This window comes from Musa acuminata, chromosome BXJ3-8, assembly GCF_036884655.1.
Source record: "Musa acuminata AAA Group cultivar baxijiao chromosome BXJ3-8, Cavendish_Baxijiao_AAA, whole genome shotgun sequence".
NCBI lineage: Eukaryota > Viridiplantae > Streptophyta > Magnoliopsida > Zingiberales > Musaceae > Musa > Musa acuminata.
In genome coordinates, this window is record NC_088356.1 from 47,686,214 (window position 1) to 47,703,972 (window position 17,759).

The 17,759-nt window shown below is 40.4% G+C and overlaps 4 protein-coding genes across 11 annotated transcripts; 2 read left to right on the plus strand and 2 right to left on the minus strand.

The window, feature by feature from the left end:
• The first annotated feature begins 2,420 nt into the window (after positions 1–2,420).
• On the plus strand, positions 2,421–4,648 carry LOC103996467 (acyltransferase GLAUCE-like). The gene is made up of 3 exons (XM_018830233.2): positions 2,421–2,461; positions 3,066–3,584; positions 3,666–4,648. Exons 2-3 carry the CDS (start codon positions 3,117–3,119, stop codon positions 4,542–4,544), a joined length of 1,347 nt encoding a protein of 448 aa, XP_018685778.2. The 5' UTR covers positions 2,421–2,461; positions 3,066–3,116; the 3' UTR covers positions 4,545–4,648.
• Positions 4,649–5,275: 627 nt separating this feature from the next.
• LOC135645605 (glucuronoxylan 4-O-methyltransferase 3-like) lies at positions 5,276–6,305 on the minus strand. The gene has a single exon (XM_065164150.1). It carries the CDS (start codon positions 6,300–6,302, stop codon positions 5,463–5,465), a length of 840 nt encoding a protein of 279 aa, XP_065020222.1. The 5' UTR covers positions 6,303–6,305; the 3' UTR covers positions 5,276–5,462.
• A 1,769-nt stretch (positions 6,306–8,074) lies between these two features.
• On the minus strand, positions 8,075–13,680 carry LOC103995965 (uncharacterized). 3 transcript variants are annotated; one of them, XM_065164149.1, is made up of 4 exons: positions 13,156–13,680; positions 12,466–12,720; positions 10,228–10,483; positions 8,075–8,286 (listed from the first exon to the last, which is right to left on the minus strand). In XM_065164149.1, exons 1-3 carry the CDS (start codon positions 13,555–13,557, stop codon positions 10,289–10,291), a joined length of 852 nt encoding a protein of 283 aa, XP_065020221.1. In that variant the 5' UTR covers positions 13,558–13,680; the 3' UTR covers positions 8,075–8,286; positions 10,228–10,288. The 3 variants fall into 3 exon arrangements, with proteins under 3 accessions (XP_065020221.1, XP_018685271.2, XP_018685274.2); XM_018829726.2 differs by having other exon boundaries at positions 8,075–8,377; positions 13,156–13,679; XM_018829729.2 differs by lacking the exon at positions 8,075–8,286 and adding an exon at positions 9,153–9,459.
• A 507-nt stretch (positions 13,681–14,187) lies between these two features.
• Positions 14,188–17,065, plus strand: LOC135581154 (uncharacterized). 6 transcript variants are annotated; one of them, XM_065163261.1, is made up of 3 exons: positions 14,188–14,474; positions 14,651–14,784; positions 15,507–17,065. In XM_065163261.1, exon 3 carries the CDS (start codon positions 15,644–15,646, stop codon positions 16,766–16,768), a length of 1,125 nt encoding a protein of 374 aa, XP_065019333.1. In that variant the 5' UTR covers positions 14,188–14,474; positions 14,651–14,784; positions 15,507–15,643; the 3' UTR covers positions 16,769–17,065. The 6 variants fall into 6 exon arrangements, with proteins under 6 accessions (XP_065019333.1, XP_065019332.1, XP_065019335.1 ...); XM_065163260.1 differs by having other exon boundaries at positions 14,651–14,746; XM_065163263.1 differs by having other exon boundaries at positions 14,188–14,470.
• The last annotated feature ends 694 nt before the right edge of the window (positions 17,066–17,759 follow it).

Here is a 17,759-nt window from a genome sequence, read left to right on the forward strand (position 1 = left end):
CAATGGGCCGGCTGCTTGTGGGCCTTCCTTTTATAGCCCATTTCGAACCCAACCGGTCCGAGCAACCCGATCCGCTGGCGAAATTGATTTGGTTCGACCCGGTTCGAGCTGAACCCGGTTGGAGAATAAATTAGAAATTTGGAGAGATTTAGGGCTAAACATTTCTTTTAATCTTAGCCTTTTGTTTTTCTTACAATTTGTAATTTTCTACAAGCCATTATTGATCCCCTCAGTGTTGGAAACTCTCAAATCAGTTATACAAACAAAATATATTTTTTTCAAAATTTTATAAAAAAAAATTAGGCTGATGTGTAAAGTTACTAAGAAAGATCAATAAAATATTTCTATTAATGGACGAATAGATATATATTAAATAGGAAATAAAATGATAATATCAATGGTTCAGTTATCCATTATTAAACCAATGAGTATTAATGGTACAAAAAGGAAACAAAGAGACTTATTAATGGTGTGGTTATACAGCCTATTTCCAAATATTCTTTCCCTTTTGATATATATATATATATATATATATATATATATATATATATATATATATATATATATATATATATATATATATATATATATATATAAGATTTTTCTCTTGGTGGCCCTCATTATGGTCTTCCTTCAACACAAGAATAAACAAGTTAAGAGTTGGATTAGTTTGACCCATCCACAACTTAAGCAAAAAAAATATCTATCACCACAACAACTTAATTCCAACTCTGAAGCGGAAATCTCTGATCTTTTATTTCTTAGTAGTTGGATAAAAGATAAAAATATTCTGTTGAGGAAAATCTTTTTTCCTAATTTATATAAATAGGAGAGGGAACATGTTAATGTATCGAAATATTTTCATTTCTTCAATAAAGCTTCTTCAATAATTGTTCTTTATCTTCTATTATTTTCTTCATGGTATTAGAGCAGTGAGAAAGGTAAGAGTGAAACTTCGCCCTTGTCTTCGGCCAGCGATCAACGAGGAAAATCCTCTATTCTGTTGAGGAAAATCCTTTCTCAGGAGAGGGAACATGTTAGCATTTTCATTTCTTCAATAAAACTTCTTCAATAATTATTCTTATCTTCTATTATTCTCTTCAAATCCTGTATCTACTCTTTCTTTTTCCTGTGTTGTTTCAGACTAAATAGTCTATTTTTATCTTTCTTTCTTCGAATGGATTGTGAAGATGAGGTGTTCTATTTTTGACAACTAAGACTAAAGAGCCGTCGAGATGATGAAGCCACTAAAATGCGGAATGACATCAACCCACAGCATAGATAACATGGCAATAATGTCATAAAGTAGTAATGTTTGGGACGACATTTTTCCTAATCCTCGAAAATGACTTGTTCAAAGTCTTCTGGTAGAAACATGAAGTCTTCATAGATTTTCTTCTTTTCTAGTGCCTAATTATGTCTCGATTTTGACTTTATACGGTACATTTGAATTTTTCTTCACATTATGAGAGGATGTTTTGGGCTTCTTGAAGTTTTGATCGCCTGATCGAATCATTTATTACTGTGAATGCTATTGATGATGAACCTATTACCAAACGAAGCAGACGAGATTTCTGCGAAGAAAATTATTCTTGCCACTGTTATTTTGTTTGATAATGATGATTCCATGAGCACGTTCTTCTCGCTGCAAATCCAATGACCATGGTGAACAAGAAGATGAACGTTTCCATGCTTCGATGGACACCGCCGAGCTTAGATCTAGTCAACTAAGTTCTACACTCGAAGACAACGATGCATCGGTTTCCAGAAGACCACGTCGAAGAAAAAGGAATCGACTTGTCCCAGACGTCTGGTCCGTGAAGATGCCATCGAGCATGCAGCTGATACATTGTGTTGGATCGTGGAGAATTTGGTATCTTGCAAAGCATTCAATCAATCCGTGGAGGTCAGCAACCTACCTGCTACTCGTGTACAAGTTTGAGCATGGCGTACGCATCGGGTGACGGCGAGTGGGAAGCATTAAAGAGGAGGGGGGAAATCTAACGCATGCATAGTTAGACTTTGTCAAGCAGTCCCAATATCACAGCGCCATAGTGACATCTGCTGGGGACAAATCTGATGCTACGTGAACCTTTGAATTCGTCGACGATTAGGTTGGTGACAAAGATACTCCGAGGCAAAGGATACCAGAATTTGGTCTCTTCTTCTTTGCAATCAATTAATGGTTTTGAAAGTCTCGAGCCGTCGGAAGATGACTCTCTTTTCGGAAGAATCTGCGAAGACTCTGAAGCATGGTTGATTTGGGTTCCACAGGTGGAAGAATCTTGATCGATCAATACCATGGACGTGTGCTCACCAAATCAGTAACACATGGATAGATTGGGTTGAAGTCAATCGAATAGCTGCAACTTGAGCAGCTCAGCCCACCATAAATAGGCACCCTTCCTGTAGCTCATGCAACCCAAGCATAAGGTTCTCCTCTTTACACACTTGCTCTTCGGTGAGTGAGTAGGCTCTCCTCTTCTGCAGTGTTTGGTTTCTTTTATGTTGCTGTTGTTATGTTGTTTGTCCAGTATATCATGTGTTATTCGTGAAAGGATCTTATGGCAGGTTCACTGTTCTTCTTTATCATGATTAACTCGCAAAGAACCTGAGGGATTTGATGGCCTTGTTTCTTCATGCTTGACCTAACATATGACAGAATAATAATGGTCATGTCAAGCTGCCATGCAGTAACCTAGTTTTGATTCATCTCTGCTGGAAAGGTTGTAGACTTTTCTTGTCTTGCATGGCTGTGCAAGCAGCAAGTAATAACTGTCCTTTACATTTTATATGTTACTTTCTGTTCTCAGATCTCTGTGTCGTTTTAATTTGTCTCTGTTCGATGTTTGGATGAACGTGAGTTTGATCAAAGGTGATTTTTATGGGCCGGAAAACTACTCGATTCTTATGACATAAGCCACTGTAATCGTGCCAGTTTCTGAGGACACAAGAACAAAGAATGAGCGGGTGGCAATCGAGGACATCGCATCGAAAGGATGATGATGCTGTTCTTTGTTTACCGAGGAGACAATTCTTACGCTATCATGTAATTTTTTGTGCAGCAGTTGGATCATCTTCATCTTCTCTGCTCTCACACCACAGCGGGATCATCCATGGGCTGTGTGTCGACGGAGATCGCGGTTCCCTTGACGGAGCATGATGTCGAACGAGGAGAAACATATGCTCTGCTTTCTCCGAGAAATCCGATGCCCTTGAAGACGATCCATCTGTCGAACATCGACCAGACAGCAGCTTTCCCCGTCGAGACCGTCTTCTTCTACGAGACGACGCCGGACGGAGCAGAGTCCACGTTCGACATCATCGAAAGGGTGAAGAGGTCGGTGTCAGAGGAGCTGTTGGTCCCTTACTACTTCATGGCCGGGAGAGTCCACTTCAACGTCGAAACGAAGAGGCTGGAGCTGGTCTGCAACAATGCCGGCGCCCTGTTTACCGGTGCGACGTCGAGCCTTAGCTTGAAGGAGCTCGGCGACCTCTCCACGCCGAATCCGTCGTTCCAGCGTCTCGTTCTCCGAGCCGAGGAATTCGGCAGCCTCACTGAGACTCCCATCTTCACGATCCAGGTTTGGTCGTGCACTCACTCATGGAGTTAATGTGCCAATTCCATCCATCACCTCACTTGCCTTCCTTCTCTCTCTGTGAAGGTGACTCGATTCAGATGCGGCGGGTTCTCGATCGGTTTCATGACGAACCACAGCATACTCGACGGGAAATCTGCAGTCGAGATGCTGGACAACCTTGCTGCCATTTGCAGGGGTGAAGAGCCGAGGAACGTGAAGCTTCATGTCGATAGATCCTGCATCCGGGCAAGAGATCCACCACAGATACAATTCGAGCACGCAGAGTACATGAAGCCGACGGAAGCCAGCAGCTTGGTCTCCCCGGACCAGCCATCTCCATCCTCGTTCGTGTCGATGCTGTCCAAGAACTACGAGTACGAGGTGGCGTCTCTGAGTCTCGACATGATCGATGGCCTCAAGGAGAGGGCCACGGCCGGGTGCTCCAGCTTCCAGGCGGTGGTGGCTCACCTGTGGAGGGCGAGAACGAGGGCGGTCTTCGATGACCCATCGGAGACCTCCTCGGTGCTGTTCGCCGTGGACGTCAGGTCGAAGATGACACCGCGGGTGCCGGATGGGTTCGTAGGCAACGCGGTTATCATGGCCATGGCGAGCGCCAGGGTGGCGGAGCTGACGGAGCAGCCGCTGGGCTTCGCGGTGAAGAGGGTCAGGGAGGCGATCGAGCGGGTGACGGACGAGTACATCAGGTCAGCGGTGGATTGGCTTGAGGTCAACAAGGGAATGCCCGCCATCGGCCATGGCAACTTCATCGTGTCAGCTTGGTGGAAGCTGCCATTCCACGAGCTGGACTTCGGGTGGGGGAAGCCGATCTACGGAGGGCCAGTGGTGAGCGTGATGCATGAGTGCGTGCTGCTGCTCTCGGACGGCAAGGGTGGCATCAACATCTGGCTTGCACTGGAGGAGGAGAAGATGAAGAGCTTCTTGAGCTATGTGTACGAGCTGTGACACCAATGCATGGCTGCAAAGCTGCTGTTGTCGTCACAGTGCGTAGGCATCAAATGCTTCTCCTATCTTTGCAACTTATAATAAAAAGACACAGCTTCGCTAAATTACTTTTGCAAGCAAAAGGAGTAGATTTTTAGTTCCTAAGTTAATTGCTTAGTTGGTAAAGATTTTGATGATTCCAACCTAAGATGGATATGAAATTTTCAAATCAATCGAGTCATACGAGTTAGTGTATCAAATGATCAAACCATATATTATTTTTTAAAGTAAAATTTTTTTTTTAAAAAATATATATTTATATAAAATTATTTTTGTAATAAAAAAATAAAACTATAAAAAAGAGAGTTGTGAAATTTTGTTTTAATTTGAGACAAGTAAAGAAAGAAAATAAGAAAACAACAAGTGATGGCATAAACGAGACAAAACAAAAAGGTGAGAGAGAGAGAGAGAGAGAGAGAGAGAGAGAGAGAGAGAATGATAGGTCTAAATAATTGAACAATGTATGTTTTCAGAAAAAAATCAATTTTTTTTCCATAAAAAAGATTAAATTGGCTTAAAAAAAAGAGTTTTTATATTTAGGTGATTTATGATTAATATCAATAAAAAAGGATCCAATTAATAGATAAAATCGGCCAAGGGTTCATTTCCAGAATTTTCGATTTTAAATAATTTTTAATGACAAATCAATAAAAAAATGGCAAATAATTCTTTAATTTATAAGTAGAACAATCTAATATCCACCATATGCAACATATTTATTCGTAAAACATCAGACATAAGTAACATAAAATGCATAGTTATATAGTAATCCTTTTCCTGAATGTAATATAATAAACTCCATTATTCCCCACAAAAAAAAATAATATAATAATAACAATAACAATAACAATAATTGCTTATGCTTTCTCCTCCAACCCATCAGGGGCAGAATGAGAAGCTTGGATTGGCTCTGTGGCTGGGAATGGTGAAGTGCCTCAGCCTTCCCTCCTGTTCCTTCATGTATCCTTCGCACAAGAAGGTCTTGGAGAACCTGTCCTCCACAGCTCTATCCACATCATGCACGAACACATCGGTCTCCCCCTCGCTCCTCCCTCGAGCCGCCATTCCCGCCGTGTAGATGGCGCTCATCCTCCCCGGCGCCTTCGCCACGTACCCCGTCGGCGCGTCCACCATGATCAAGTCCCAGTCCACTCCGTAGAATACATCCGGAAGCTCGGTGAGCGCCAGCCGGCAACCGGAAGATCTGGTGTCCGCCGCTGCCGCCGTGGTGCAACTCGACGACCTCCTTAACTCCAGCAGCTCATCCGCCTGGCTCACCCGCGTATCGTACTTCACATGGTACGCCTCCAGCTCCGGGAACTTCCGGGTCATGCTCTTGATCCACGACTCGTCTTCCTCGAGGAAGATAGTGCGGCCGCCGTGGTTCAGCGCGCTCCACATCGGACTGTCGTAGCCCAGGCCGAAGACCAGGAAGTTGCAGGGCGACTTCCTCTCGAGAACCTTTGCCGTGACGGAGATCTCTCGGAGGGTTTGCTGAGGAGTGATGTTGGAGGTGGTGTAGTGGACGATGGTTTTTGCGAGAGAGGGTGGAAGCTTTGTGCACGCAGGTGTGTTAGCTGCTGCTGATGCGGTCAGTGAAGGTGGTGAGAACGAGCGGCCAGCAGTTAGCAGGAGGAAGAGGAGGAGGAGTAGGAATGCAAGGCCGAAGCCGAGGAGGAGAAGCTTTGGTTTGAAGGTCTTGGGGCTCTTGGGCTTCATGGTGTGGGCGAATAGAGGATTATGGTGATGAGAATATGGTTTGTTATTGGGATATATTGTCCTTGGGTGATGAAACCTGTGTGGATGAAGAGGTGTGCAAGAAGATATTAATGGAGACAGGACAGAGCCATGCAAACAACATGGGAAAAGAGTAGGATAATGCGTCTCTGCGGCTGGATTTGGAAGAGGATTGAGGGAGGCATTGTATTGAAGGAGAAAGCTGGCTGCTGCTGCCACTGTGAGACTGATCCTTGAAGACTCAGCAAAGGAAATGGGGGGACTGATGCGGATGGGTGACCAACTGTTAGGTGTGAAATTGTTTTACGTGCAAGCTTGAGGAAGAAACATGTCTGGTAATGATTCTGAAGCCATACGGAGCATTCGTATCGTTGAAAGAGTGTGATGTGCAAACATAATGTGGAGGCTGTCACTCTTGCCTGTGCTGCTGTGGCTTGATTCTGATGGTGAAACTTGGTGCAGTGTGGGCGTGCATGATTGAGACGAGACCGAAGTGATGATTTGGTGGCCTACTGTTTGCACAATAGGAATGTTAGTACACTAAAAAGGAGAAAAGAAATAGGAAAAAAGCATGCAGGTGTGAGAAGATGGCAAGTCATCATATTAGGATGGATGTGGGTCTCAGACTGAGATATAATAATAATGAACATGCTGTTGTTGGATGACTTATTGAGTAAATAATTCTATAGTTTAAATTTCTGATGCTAACACAAGCAATCAAGATGCATATATGGCTCATAAAAGCACCAGATATTTCATTGTACTAGATGAAATGATTGAGAAAGGAAAAGAGCAGGTCACGATCAACAGAACAAATGAGACCCAGTGATCCTCCGAGAGTTGAACCAACAAATCAAAGCAATCGTAGAAGTAGAAAAGGTTGGATTATTGGATGCAAAGTAAGATGGAATGTTTAAATTCTAATTCTAGCTTTACATGGATGGATGAGTCTGTCCAAAATGGTGTGTCGATGTCACATCAATCGGAGCTGGCTTTGGAAGCATCGGATGTAAAACATATCACGTCATGACAGCTATCAAGCAAATCCAGACAACAGCTCTTTTAAAGAAGGGCATTTGTTGCAAGTAAAATGAAAATAAAAAAATTGTTCAAAACGATAGTAAATTACTTTTTATAATTTGTATTATTAATTATCTTTTCAATGTAACCCATAGTTAAACCCATTCAAGTCCTACAGACTCAAAAAAAAGAAAAAAAAGAAGAAGAAGAAGCATTTTTGACATGGCCTGGAGTAAAACTGGATCTGATTGAAGCAAATTAATAGATGCAAATTAATCGTACATTTATAATGGGTAGTTCACCTGTCAATTTCATTTCATTCACATATCGAAATCCAACTAATGTCCTATGTATCAGAATAATAACCTTTTGGTTAAATATGAAACATTGACAGAGATGAAGGTAATAACAATAATAAATGTTCACTGTTTCCAATCCTAGCTGATCATATATATACATACATTGTTATTCTAATTCATTCTATGTCTGATTAAAGGATATCAAATCTGGTTTAGTTGGAGAACCCAATCTCCAAGGAGATTGGAGAGAGCAAAGGTCAGAACCTAAGATTTAGCTGGCAAAAAATAAGAATCTTCGGATATAAGACCTTGTTCTCTCCATTTCAACAGTCTTTTCTTTGGGTCATTCTACTCGGACCAGCTAACTGGATTGTTCCATGAAATTTTACTTTTGCAGCAAAAAAATGTACCGACATAAAAATGTGACTAACTACATGTTAAAGACCCATTCTCCATAACAAAATTATCAAACAAATAATGAGGTACAAGGTTACTCAAAGACTTCGAACAGTTTACATAGTTTTGGCAAAGGGTTCAGGCGAGTAATGTAAAAGAAACAATAGATAGGTGCCAACTTACATCTGGGAAACTGTGTCAGTGGCGATAGTGATGTGGCAGCTAACAGGAAAGGTGAATCCAGCCAACCCCTGAATAATGAGGGGCATGATGTTTAAGCATGGCATGGGACTGCAAACGACTGAAGGCCGCTTTATCCGTGTACATTAACACTTGATGATTCTGATAGTAGCAAGGGAACAAAGCCAATCACCATTACACGAGAGACAAAGAAATGCAGTCAATCAAACACGGAAATCCCGATTAGAAGCAACAATATACACCACAGTCAATAAACAGAAACGCACACACCCATGTATATATATATGAATATATGTAAAACATTTACCTGTAAAAGAAAAAGCGAAGTTAACTATCGACCTGTGTTTAACGAAATATCAAGGTATAAACCCTCACAAAATATTTCTTTATTAACATTTTTCATTATATTTTTACCATTGTCTTTGGTCTTTGAGTGTAAATCCCACTAACTGATGTCTTCCTTTTCATATGTCCGTATAAAACTAAGGTATGATATGCATGTTTCCTATAGCAACGAGGATCAATTATCAAATCATATTTTAAACGATCAGAAGATGATTTGATGGCTGAAATTTAAAACACCCGAGAAAAAGAAACTTGTAGCGGTTAAAATAATCACTCCAAAATCTAGAGATCTAAAAAATTCAGTTCCACTCCATCAAATTCATGTAAAGTTATTTTCTACTAGTTCACTGAAAATGAACACAACTAAATATGCTGTCGTGGCAGAGGATCATCCAAATAAATAAGAGAAAAGAAATCTGGTAAACATATCTGCATTGAAAAAAAATGCAAGACGAATTTGACATCTCTGTTGACGTTTAGGTTGGTACTAATTTAGGTCTACAATCACTATATGATTAACAACATATATGTCCAATGCATATCACCCGATTTTTTGAAATGACAAGGATCATGTTGCTTATCACTAAATATATAATTATACATCTGGCTGTCGAGACAGAGGATCATCCAAATAAATAAGAGAAAAGAAATCTGGTAAACATATCTGTATTGAAAAAACCGCAAGACAAATTTGACATCTCTGTTGACATATAGGTTGGTACTAATTTAGGTCTACAATCACTATATGATTAACAACATATATATCACCAGATCTTTTTTAAGTGATAAGGATCATGTTGCTTTCAGCAAACACTTACAACATGTGCTATGTCCATTAACTCAACCATGCCAATACTGAAAAACCTGCAATAAGTCACCTATAGGCCTTTTAGCACATGTACCTGTATTTAGATATACTTTTGCTTCAAGAAGTGCTTAGCAAATTCCAACAATCAAACCAAAAAAAAAGTAGCCAATTTATATCAAGATTATCTAAGATGGATCCAGTAAATCTATTATCATGAGGATAGTGTAACAAAGGGACAGAAAGCAGAACATAACTCCAATTTTCTACTAAATCATTTTCTGCAAGTTAGAATATAATTAAAAATTTATCTTATGAATGAAGCTCTTTTTGACACTAAAAAGATCAAGAGATTGAGGAACTTGATTTTGAGAAATGTTTATATTAAAAATTCAAATACTCAGGTTCTACTGGATTTGCTAGTTATGACCTTAGTCAGCCTTTGAAAAAATAAATATATTTTTTAACACAAGCATAACGATCATCATAATTATAAAATAAAATTATAAAAATATACTTATTTTGGACCATAAAAATCTCATCAAATAGTAGCTTTCTCCAGTGTGCTATTATCACTGGCACAACCTTTTTCTGGTTGTTTATACACGGGGTGGATATAATTCGTAGAGGTTGCATATCACCAAGCTACTTCCTCTACCACAACAGCGGGGCTACCTATTAACTTGCAAAATTTCCTGAACAGGTCTTTTATAATAACTCCAAAAATATTCAGTTCATAGTATAAAAAAAGTTCAGTTGTGAACACAAATCAAGATACTCAAAATATTAACCTTTCAAAATGAAGAATACAAGAGTTCCCAGTGTGAGGAAAATAAGATACCTTCTGCAGATTATGAACATTACTGACGTTCCAACAACTTGATGAGGAAATGAAGAAATGCCTAAAAGGATTCAAAAGCCTTCGAAACTGAATAGATGAAGTCCAAGAAACCTGTCCCCTTGAGAAGACCTTTACCAGTTAAAAGCTCAAAATCTATCAATAGTAAGAAGCCAATTATGGCTGCCTTCCCATTTAGTAGTTCATTTTTTCCTGTGAAACCAAATCCTTCAGAATCCTCATCAACTACCATCCTAACCTGAAACAAATTGAAGCACCATGAGAAAATGTAAGACCTTGAAGCAGTTGCTTAAATTATGCAAATTTATCATGAAATTCTTACAGTATCATAGTAGCAGAAATACCATAATTAGGATTTTTTTCCTTTTTTTTTCCTTTGGAATTCTTTGTTAGGGTGGGGGAATTATAGCATAACTTATTTTGTCTTGCAATATAGTTATTAGAAAATGAAGATGAAAGAAAGCAGAAACAGAAAGCTAACTCGTGTGTTGTTATTTGACACAACCAACACAGAACTTCAAATCTACTTCAGAATTAAATGCTTAGAGCAGAACAAACCCATGTCAAGGACCTTCAGGACAAATCTTCATCTGTTATGATAAGACAAGTGTAAAATAGCTACATATTCATTTTGAGCAAAAATTTTACTTCTGGTGCATGGTAGAAGTACACGGCCCTATGCTGGATGAATCTGAGAACACAGAAAGTAATAAGAGAGAATGAACTCAGTGGAGTAGGTGTTCTAGACAATGCTTAAAAAAATGAAAAACGAAAAACGAAAAAGGAAGTGGTGGCATGCAAACAGTCAACATACTGCATGATGAGCATGTTATGTGGAAGCCATGGGGCCATGGGTGCAATTTAGTTGAAATATTAAAAAATAATATTTGATTAACTAGAAACAAAAATATGCTAGCAAATTTAAATTATTACAAGGTAATTATATGCTAACATTGAATAAAAAATTTATATAATGTCATTATTTTCATTAAGAAATTATTCAAAGAAGAAAAATGAGTATCAAGTGATGGAAATCTAATTCATGGAATATTTACAAATAACACCAAGATAATAATATTAGACAAAATGATATTTATAGTAAGGAAATATAAACCACATACATGATCATATTTTCCTGCCTATACAGATCACATATGCACAGTATCTTTTATATAGATATCAGTGCATAGTGAGGCCGCATGCTCTTATTGGAGAAGACATATGTCCACATGCACATATGTGGAGTGCATAAACAACCACATTACCTCATTCTAAAACACTGTTTCCAGATATTTAAAAACAAAATCAGATGTCTTTATCTAATTGGTGTAGTGATTTCAATAAGAAAAAAAATCTTCCTTGGGTTCAGATTGAATGGAATAACTTGTTTGGTATTAACATGTTTAATGCAACTATCAACTCATCCTAGAATGCAATTTGGTGGAATATTGCAAGTACTAAACATTTATCAAGTATCAAGAATCAATAGGTTTTAGAAGTATTAGAAGAATAACTGAATGGACTTACCTGTTAAGAGAAGAGATGCAATGTGTGTCAGACTTGTAGGGTTGGATGAGCTGAGGACAACTTGAGATGATATAGTATCATACCATAGGTCAGTCCAACGCTTGATTCTTTTCACTCCAGGTTTACCTTTTATGGCCCATGACCTAGGCCCATTCTCCTCTACCCACCATGAACTTCTCATTCCCTTCTCCAGTTTCCCACCCCCTAGGAAAGGCCTCTTGTCTCCAGTCAACTAAAGGCCTCTTACTCAAGAAAGACTTTGTAGTTATGTTTAAAATTTCATGTAAGCATTCAAACTGTCATTTGAACAAAATTAACCCAAAACCTTCATTTTTGTATTTAAAAAAATTGACTGAGAACAAAACCCAAATAAAAATAGAGGAATATTTACTCCTGAGGTTAAAATCGGAGACCAAATAAGAAGCAGAGGAAAAGAGAAAACAATTAAATCTTTATTTTTTTATTTATTGATAAAAACAACTTCAGAGGGAGGTCCTTAACATAGCGATTCAGTCTCCATATTGAAAGTTCATGTTCAGGAAATGATGACATACTTAACTATGATAGAAGAATGCATCTGAACTGCACAACCGATCATAAATTATCCTATATTTCTGCTTGTTATTCACAATTATTGAACTATAAAATGTTGTATAAATCACAGATGGGAGAGTGACAGAGAGAGAAAGAGACCTCCTCCACATTGACATCTGATGCCGTCATACCGGGCTGAGCTCTTCCACTGAAAACAATCTCTGCGGATCCTGCAGAACCTCCTCTCATGCTGATATAGATGTTCTCTCCATCTAGTTTGACAGGGTACACATAAAGTTTCCTCAAAGGTGGTGTAAGGACCCTAAGAACAGGATTTTTGGGGTACCATTCCTTGATCTCTCCGGTTCGAAGTTCAAATGTGCTATCTGTAGTCGGACAAACAATGCAGCCATCCTGAAAAGATGTATAGAATTTTATCCACGTTCATGAGCTCTACGCAAGATACAAGAATTCATTATCAAGTCCTAATCTAAAACTTAAAAAGAGGGAGAATAGATTAAAGAAAGAGTAGCTACTTCTACTATATTCACATCAACATGCTCACATAACATCCTAAGAAAGCTTCAGAACATGAAATTATCTTATAATAATCCTAACACAAATAACTAAATTTAAAAGCTAGGGGTTTTATTAATCTTATTCCGAAATCTCATTTGCCAAAGCTGACACCGCATCAATTGAGCAAAAATAGATCAACATGTACCGCATCCAGAGCTAGTTTATCCAGTTTATCAAACACACGTCCATTTCCATGATAAATCAATCGTTCTCATTGCACAGAAGTGAGGAAATCCATAGACCAAGCACATCCAAGGGGTAGAAGAGAACCTGCGTGAGTTTGGCGTTGAAGAGGCCTTCGGTGTATGCCCCCTCGGCCGGTGACCGGTTCTCTATCGCGACGACGTCATCCTTGTACCAGAGCAACAGGATCGTCTCCCCGTCCTGAATGATGACGCGGCGCTCCCCCTTGGGCAGCGCCGCCAACGGGACGACGGGGACCCAGTTCATGCCGCCGTCAGCGTCCTTGGCCGCCGCCACAGCCGGCTCCCCCTCCTCCACCTCGGAGACCTCGGTGGCCTTGCAGGCGATCCGATCGGGGCTCCGCAGGGTCGTCAGGCGACGACGAGGGAGGGTATGGGGGATGATCACGGGGTGGTTGCGGTGCGGTCGAGGGGAGGCGGAGAAGAGCATTGCTCCAGCGGCGGAGATCCTGCACGCCACGGTCGTCATGGAGAAGAGAGAGTCGCGCGTGCCCTAATTCGAAAGGGGAGCGAGGGAAAGATAGGAAAGAAACGAGAGGAGGCCATGGGGACGCCATAAGAGCCACAAGAAGAGGATAACGAACGAGAGAGAGAGGCTGCGGGAGCGGATTCGAATTTGAGGAACACAGGTGGACACATTTATACGTTTCAGTCCCATAGTAATCGGATCCGATTTCGGATCCATGCTGACACATCCGAAGAATCCGGATCCAAAACACATCAATACTAATCCCATACTCACATAATTACCATCTTACTTCGTAATCATTGTTTAACTAGGACTTGATGACGCGCGTTATTACGGTTCCCTCGCGCTTTGCCCGCTCTCTTACCTGCCCTTGGAAGCGGTAGGGCCACACATGGGTCCCACGTGCGGAATGTTTAGCCCAATCATAATGGATGTTGAGATCGAAGGGGTGTCGTAACAATTTCGGGTCACGAAGCCATCACGGGCGGACCCGAAATTACCGTCCGATGCTCGATCGACGGTTGTCATGTAGGCACGTGGCGGAGGGCTTGGCACCGCCCACCGTGCGGTTACCGCAGCGGGAATGACAGGCTGTCACCAGCCCCACCCGCGTCGCTTCGTCCAACCTTGTCCTCCTTTCCTTTCCCCCTCTCCTCTCGCTCTCCTCCTCTCTCGTTCTATTCGTACTATTCCTCGCCTTCTCTCCTTCCGTCTCCCTTCTTCCTCCATTAGGGTTTGGGTCTCATTCGAAGGGGGCTGGGTGATTTTACCGTTCTCCTCGGTCCCGGATTCGCCGCCGCGAGAGCTCCTCTTGGAGGCCCGGATCGCCCGATTCAGTCTTCTGCGGCCCCCGGAACGATGAAGATGGGGGTTTGTAGCCTCTACGATTGTGACGTTCTTCTCCGACGCTTTTGTGGGTAACAGCCTCTTTCTTTTCCCTTTCTTTTTGGCTGTTTGGTTCGCTTGTAATGGTGATATGGATGATTATTTTGGGATTTGATGGCAAGAAAGTGATGTTAATTTTTGCTTTCTATCTATAAAAAGGGGTTTTTTTCTGGTTAGTTGATACATCTGTTTCTTCATCCGTTCTTAGTTTTCTTCAAGAACTATGTAATGAAGCAGCTTTATGCATTGGAAGGGGGATTAAGCTAATGCAACGAAACTACGATGTCTTTGTGCTGCAGAGGATGTAATTTTCATGTCACTGCAGAAATCATTACTTGTTTGGTTGGTACTGTTATCATCAGACTACCTTAATGCCCTAGCTCTATAAATTTGTTTCTGTTCATGAGTTATGGCAATATGTTCAATTAGGCTCATAAATTTCTACCTCATTTGGATTGAGATTATAGGTATAAGCTTATGCAAGCAGTCAAATTTATGGGTTTGGTAATGTTTAGTTGATGTTGAAATAAAGGTTACTTCGAAAGTCTTACTGCTTCTATTCTGGTTTTAGTTTCTCTTTTTTTTATTGTCAGAACAATAACATTTGCAAGTTATATCATCTTACTGTAACTTAACTTCTTGGGAAATGTTGTTTGATTGCCTAATCTTAGGGATATTTTGTAGATCGCATTATAGGTTCAATTAGTTTAGTAATGGCGCTGAAATGTATAGGAATTTATATGAACTAGGTTATTTGTGGGATTTAAATTTACAGGATTGTCAGGAATTCTTTTGTGTTGCATTTACTGGATGCATGCATTTCACATGTACCACTATGTCTTTCATGGTGATTTGCACCTGTTGTTTCCCTGCAAAAAATAGTGCAATTTTTGGTTCTGTGCCTCCTTTTTTGTATTTGGAATTCAGTGTAAGATACCAATGCCACTGGTTGCTGGAAATTGTCACCTTCAGTAAACTAGAATGTGTTCTTTGGTCTCTGTTTCAGGCTGCAGTTTATGACTATATAGGCCTAATTTTGATGAGTTTGTCACAACTTCTTTCAGGCATGCTTTGAGGAAAATCATCTTTGCATCATACAAGATTTATGAATAGAAATTTTATGAAGGGGTATTTTGGTTTACTTGTGGGTCATCTTGGATTCGTTGCTGGTAGATAGCATGCTTGGAATGTCTTTCAGGTGATGCCCCTGCAGAGTCTTGCCACCGATGCATTTGGTGTATTGACCATTTCCCTTGTCTTCCTGACTGCCACTCTTGGTCTACTATGCATCTTCCATTCTCTGTACTTCCAGTTCTGGATCAGTAGAAGACATTATCTGCAGCTCAGATATTTTAATGGGCCCTGGGTTAGTCGGATCATTTTAATTCTAGTCTCTATTTGGTGGGGCTTTGGGGAGATTGTTAGGTTGAGATTCCTACATACAAGGCTCTTTTCCAGCCAAGCATGGCAGAGAAGCATCTGCAAATTCTACATCCTCTCAAATTTAGGGTTTGCAGAACCAAGCATGTTTCTTATTCTTTCATTCCTTCTCCATGCCTCACTGCAGAAAAGGGAATCTGGCACACTGAGCCGACGGTGGAACAGAAAGTCGCTTGCGTATGTGCTGCTCTTCTGCTTTCCGATTTTCATTATGCAAATTGCCATCATTCTAGTTGGTGCTGGGTTTAGCAATGAAGAGCAGAGTGACAAGAAAATCAGTATATCAAAGTTCTTCACATGTGCATCTTCCTTAACAGACGGTGATACTGTATGCAAGTATCCACTTCTAAGCACTATAATTCTTGCGGGTTTTTATGCCCTCCTGATCTGCTATGTGACATATGTCGGTGCACAGATATTGTCATTGGTCATCAACAAAGGTTTGCGGCGAAGGATTTATGTTCTGATAGCATCAGTCATCCTTCTCCTTCCATTGAGGGCTCTTCTCCTTGGATTCTCTGTTCTTCCTAGCCCAGGCAGTCTGCTGTATGAGGCCAGTGTGTTCTTATCTTTCCTCATGCTGTTGTTTTGCACTACTGTTGGCATCTGCACTCTAGTGTTCTTCCCCGTGTCGGATTCCTTGGCACTGAGAGACATAGGCCATGCTGGAATCAGAGGCATGCCCTACGATGACTACTACCATGATGGTGCTCTTCTCATTGTTAACCAGAGCGATCAAAGGCCAAGTAGGAATTCTGATGAATCTGCAAAGAGTGGCTCCACGTCTTTTTGCAGCATAAACTTGGGTGGTTTTGCAGCATCAGAAGATATTAGCGAAGCCAGACTCTCACATGGTCCTGCCATTATTCCCTCATCTGTGTCATAATTAACCCCAGGTAGGCCCATTACCAAAAGTAGATCATCCAAGTTCTTTGACCTTTGGTCATTTTTTGGGTAAAGAAGGTGGTTGTAAAATGTGTTATGAAACAGTGGTTGTCTAAAAATGGTTTGCTTTATTGCTCATATGGAGATATATATACAGTTTATTTTACATATATATGGAGATATATATGTAAAATGTGTTTTGGCTATTGTAAAGGGTTTGTGGGCATCTTTTGTGATGATAGAAGATCATACTTCCAAGCAAGTACTATATATATATCTCTCATGAACCAGTTTAGAACAGCTTTAGCTGAGCTGTAGCTTGCCCTCTAGACCCTGGTAATTTGGGTGGAAGAAATGACCTTGCTGGATCTCATTTGTGTTGAGCTGTGATCTATCTGTAGCCTGGTTGGTTGTTTTAGCTCATTCTATAAATTACATATGGCAATCTGGTTTGACAGCTACTTGGTTTCAGTCTCATTGCTCAAAGTGTGCTAAACTACCTTATTAGCCTCTAAGTTTGTATCTTATTCCTTTTGTGGTTAGGAGGATATATAGAGAGTGGTCATGTTTTTGGCTCAAAGTAAAAAAGACAGCAGGAAACAATGCAGCTCAAATCTAGCAAAAGCCATTATGCATCTGCACTCTTTGATCTAATGCAAATCTGTACAACATGTCTTACCAGAAACAATGATCTTTTGTTAAAATGTAAATTCTTTTCGACACTCTGTATCTTTCACCACCAAAGGAGCATGATGGAAATGCACATGGTTCAGTCAGCAGGACAGTATGCTTGTAGCCCATCACAATATGATCCAACTAGCACTGGAATCATAAAACATGAGCTGCTTCATACCTATTCATAAATCGAATTAAAGGTTAACAATATCCAGATGATGCTTGGCAGACATCGAAGTTGTTAACCACCCTTAATGCCATGAGATTGTGCAGAAAAAAGAAAAATATTTTAGATACCAAAATTATACCGAAGAACA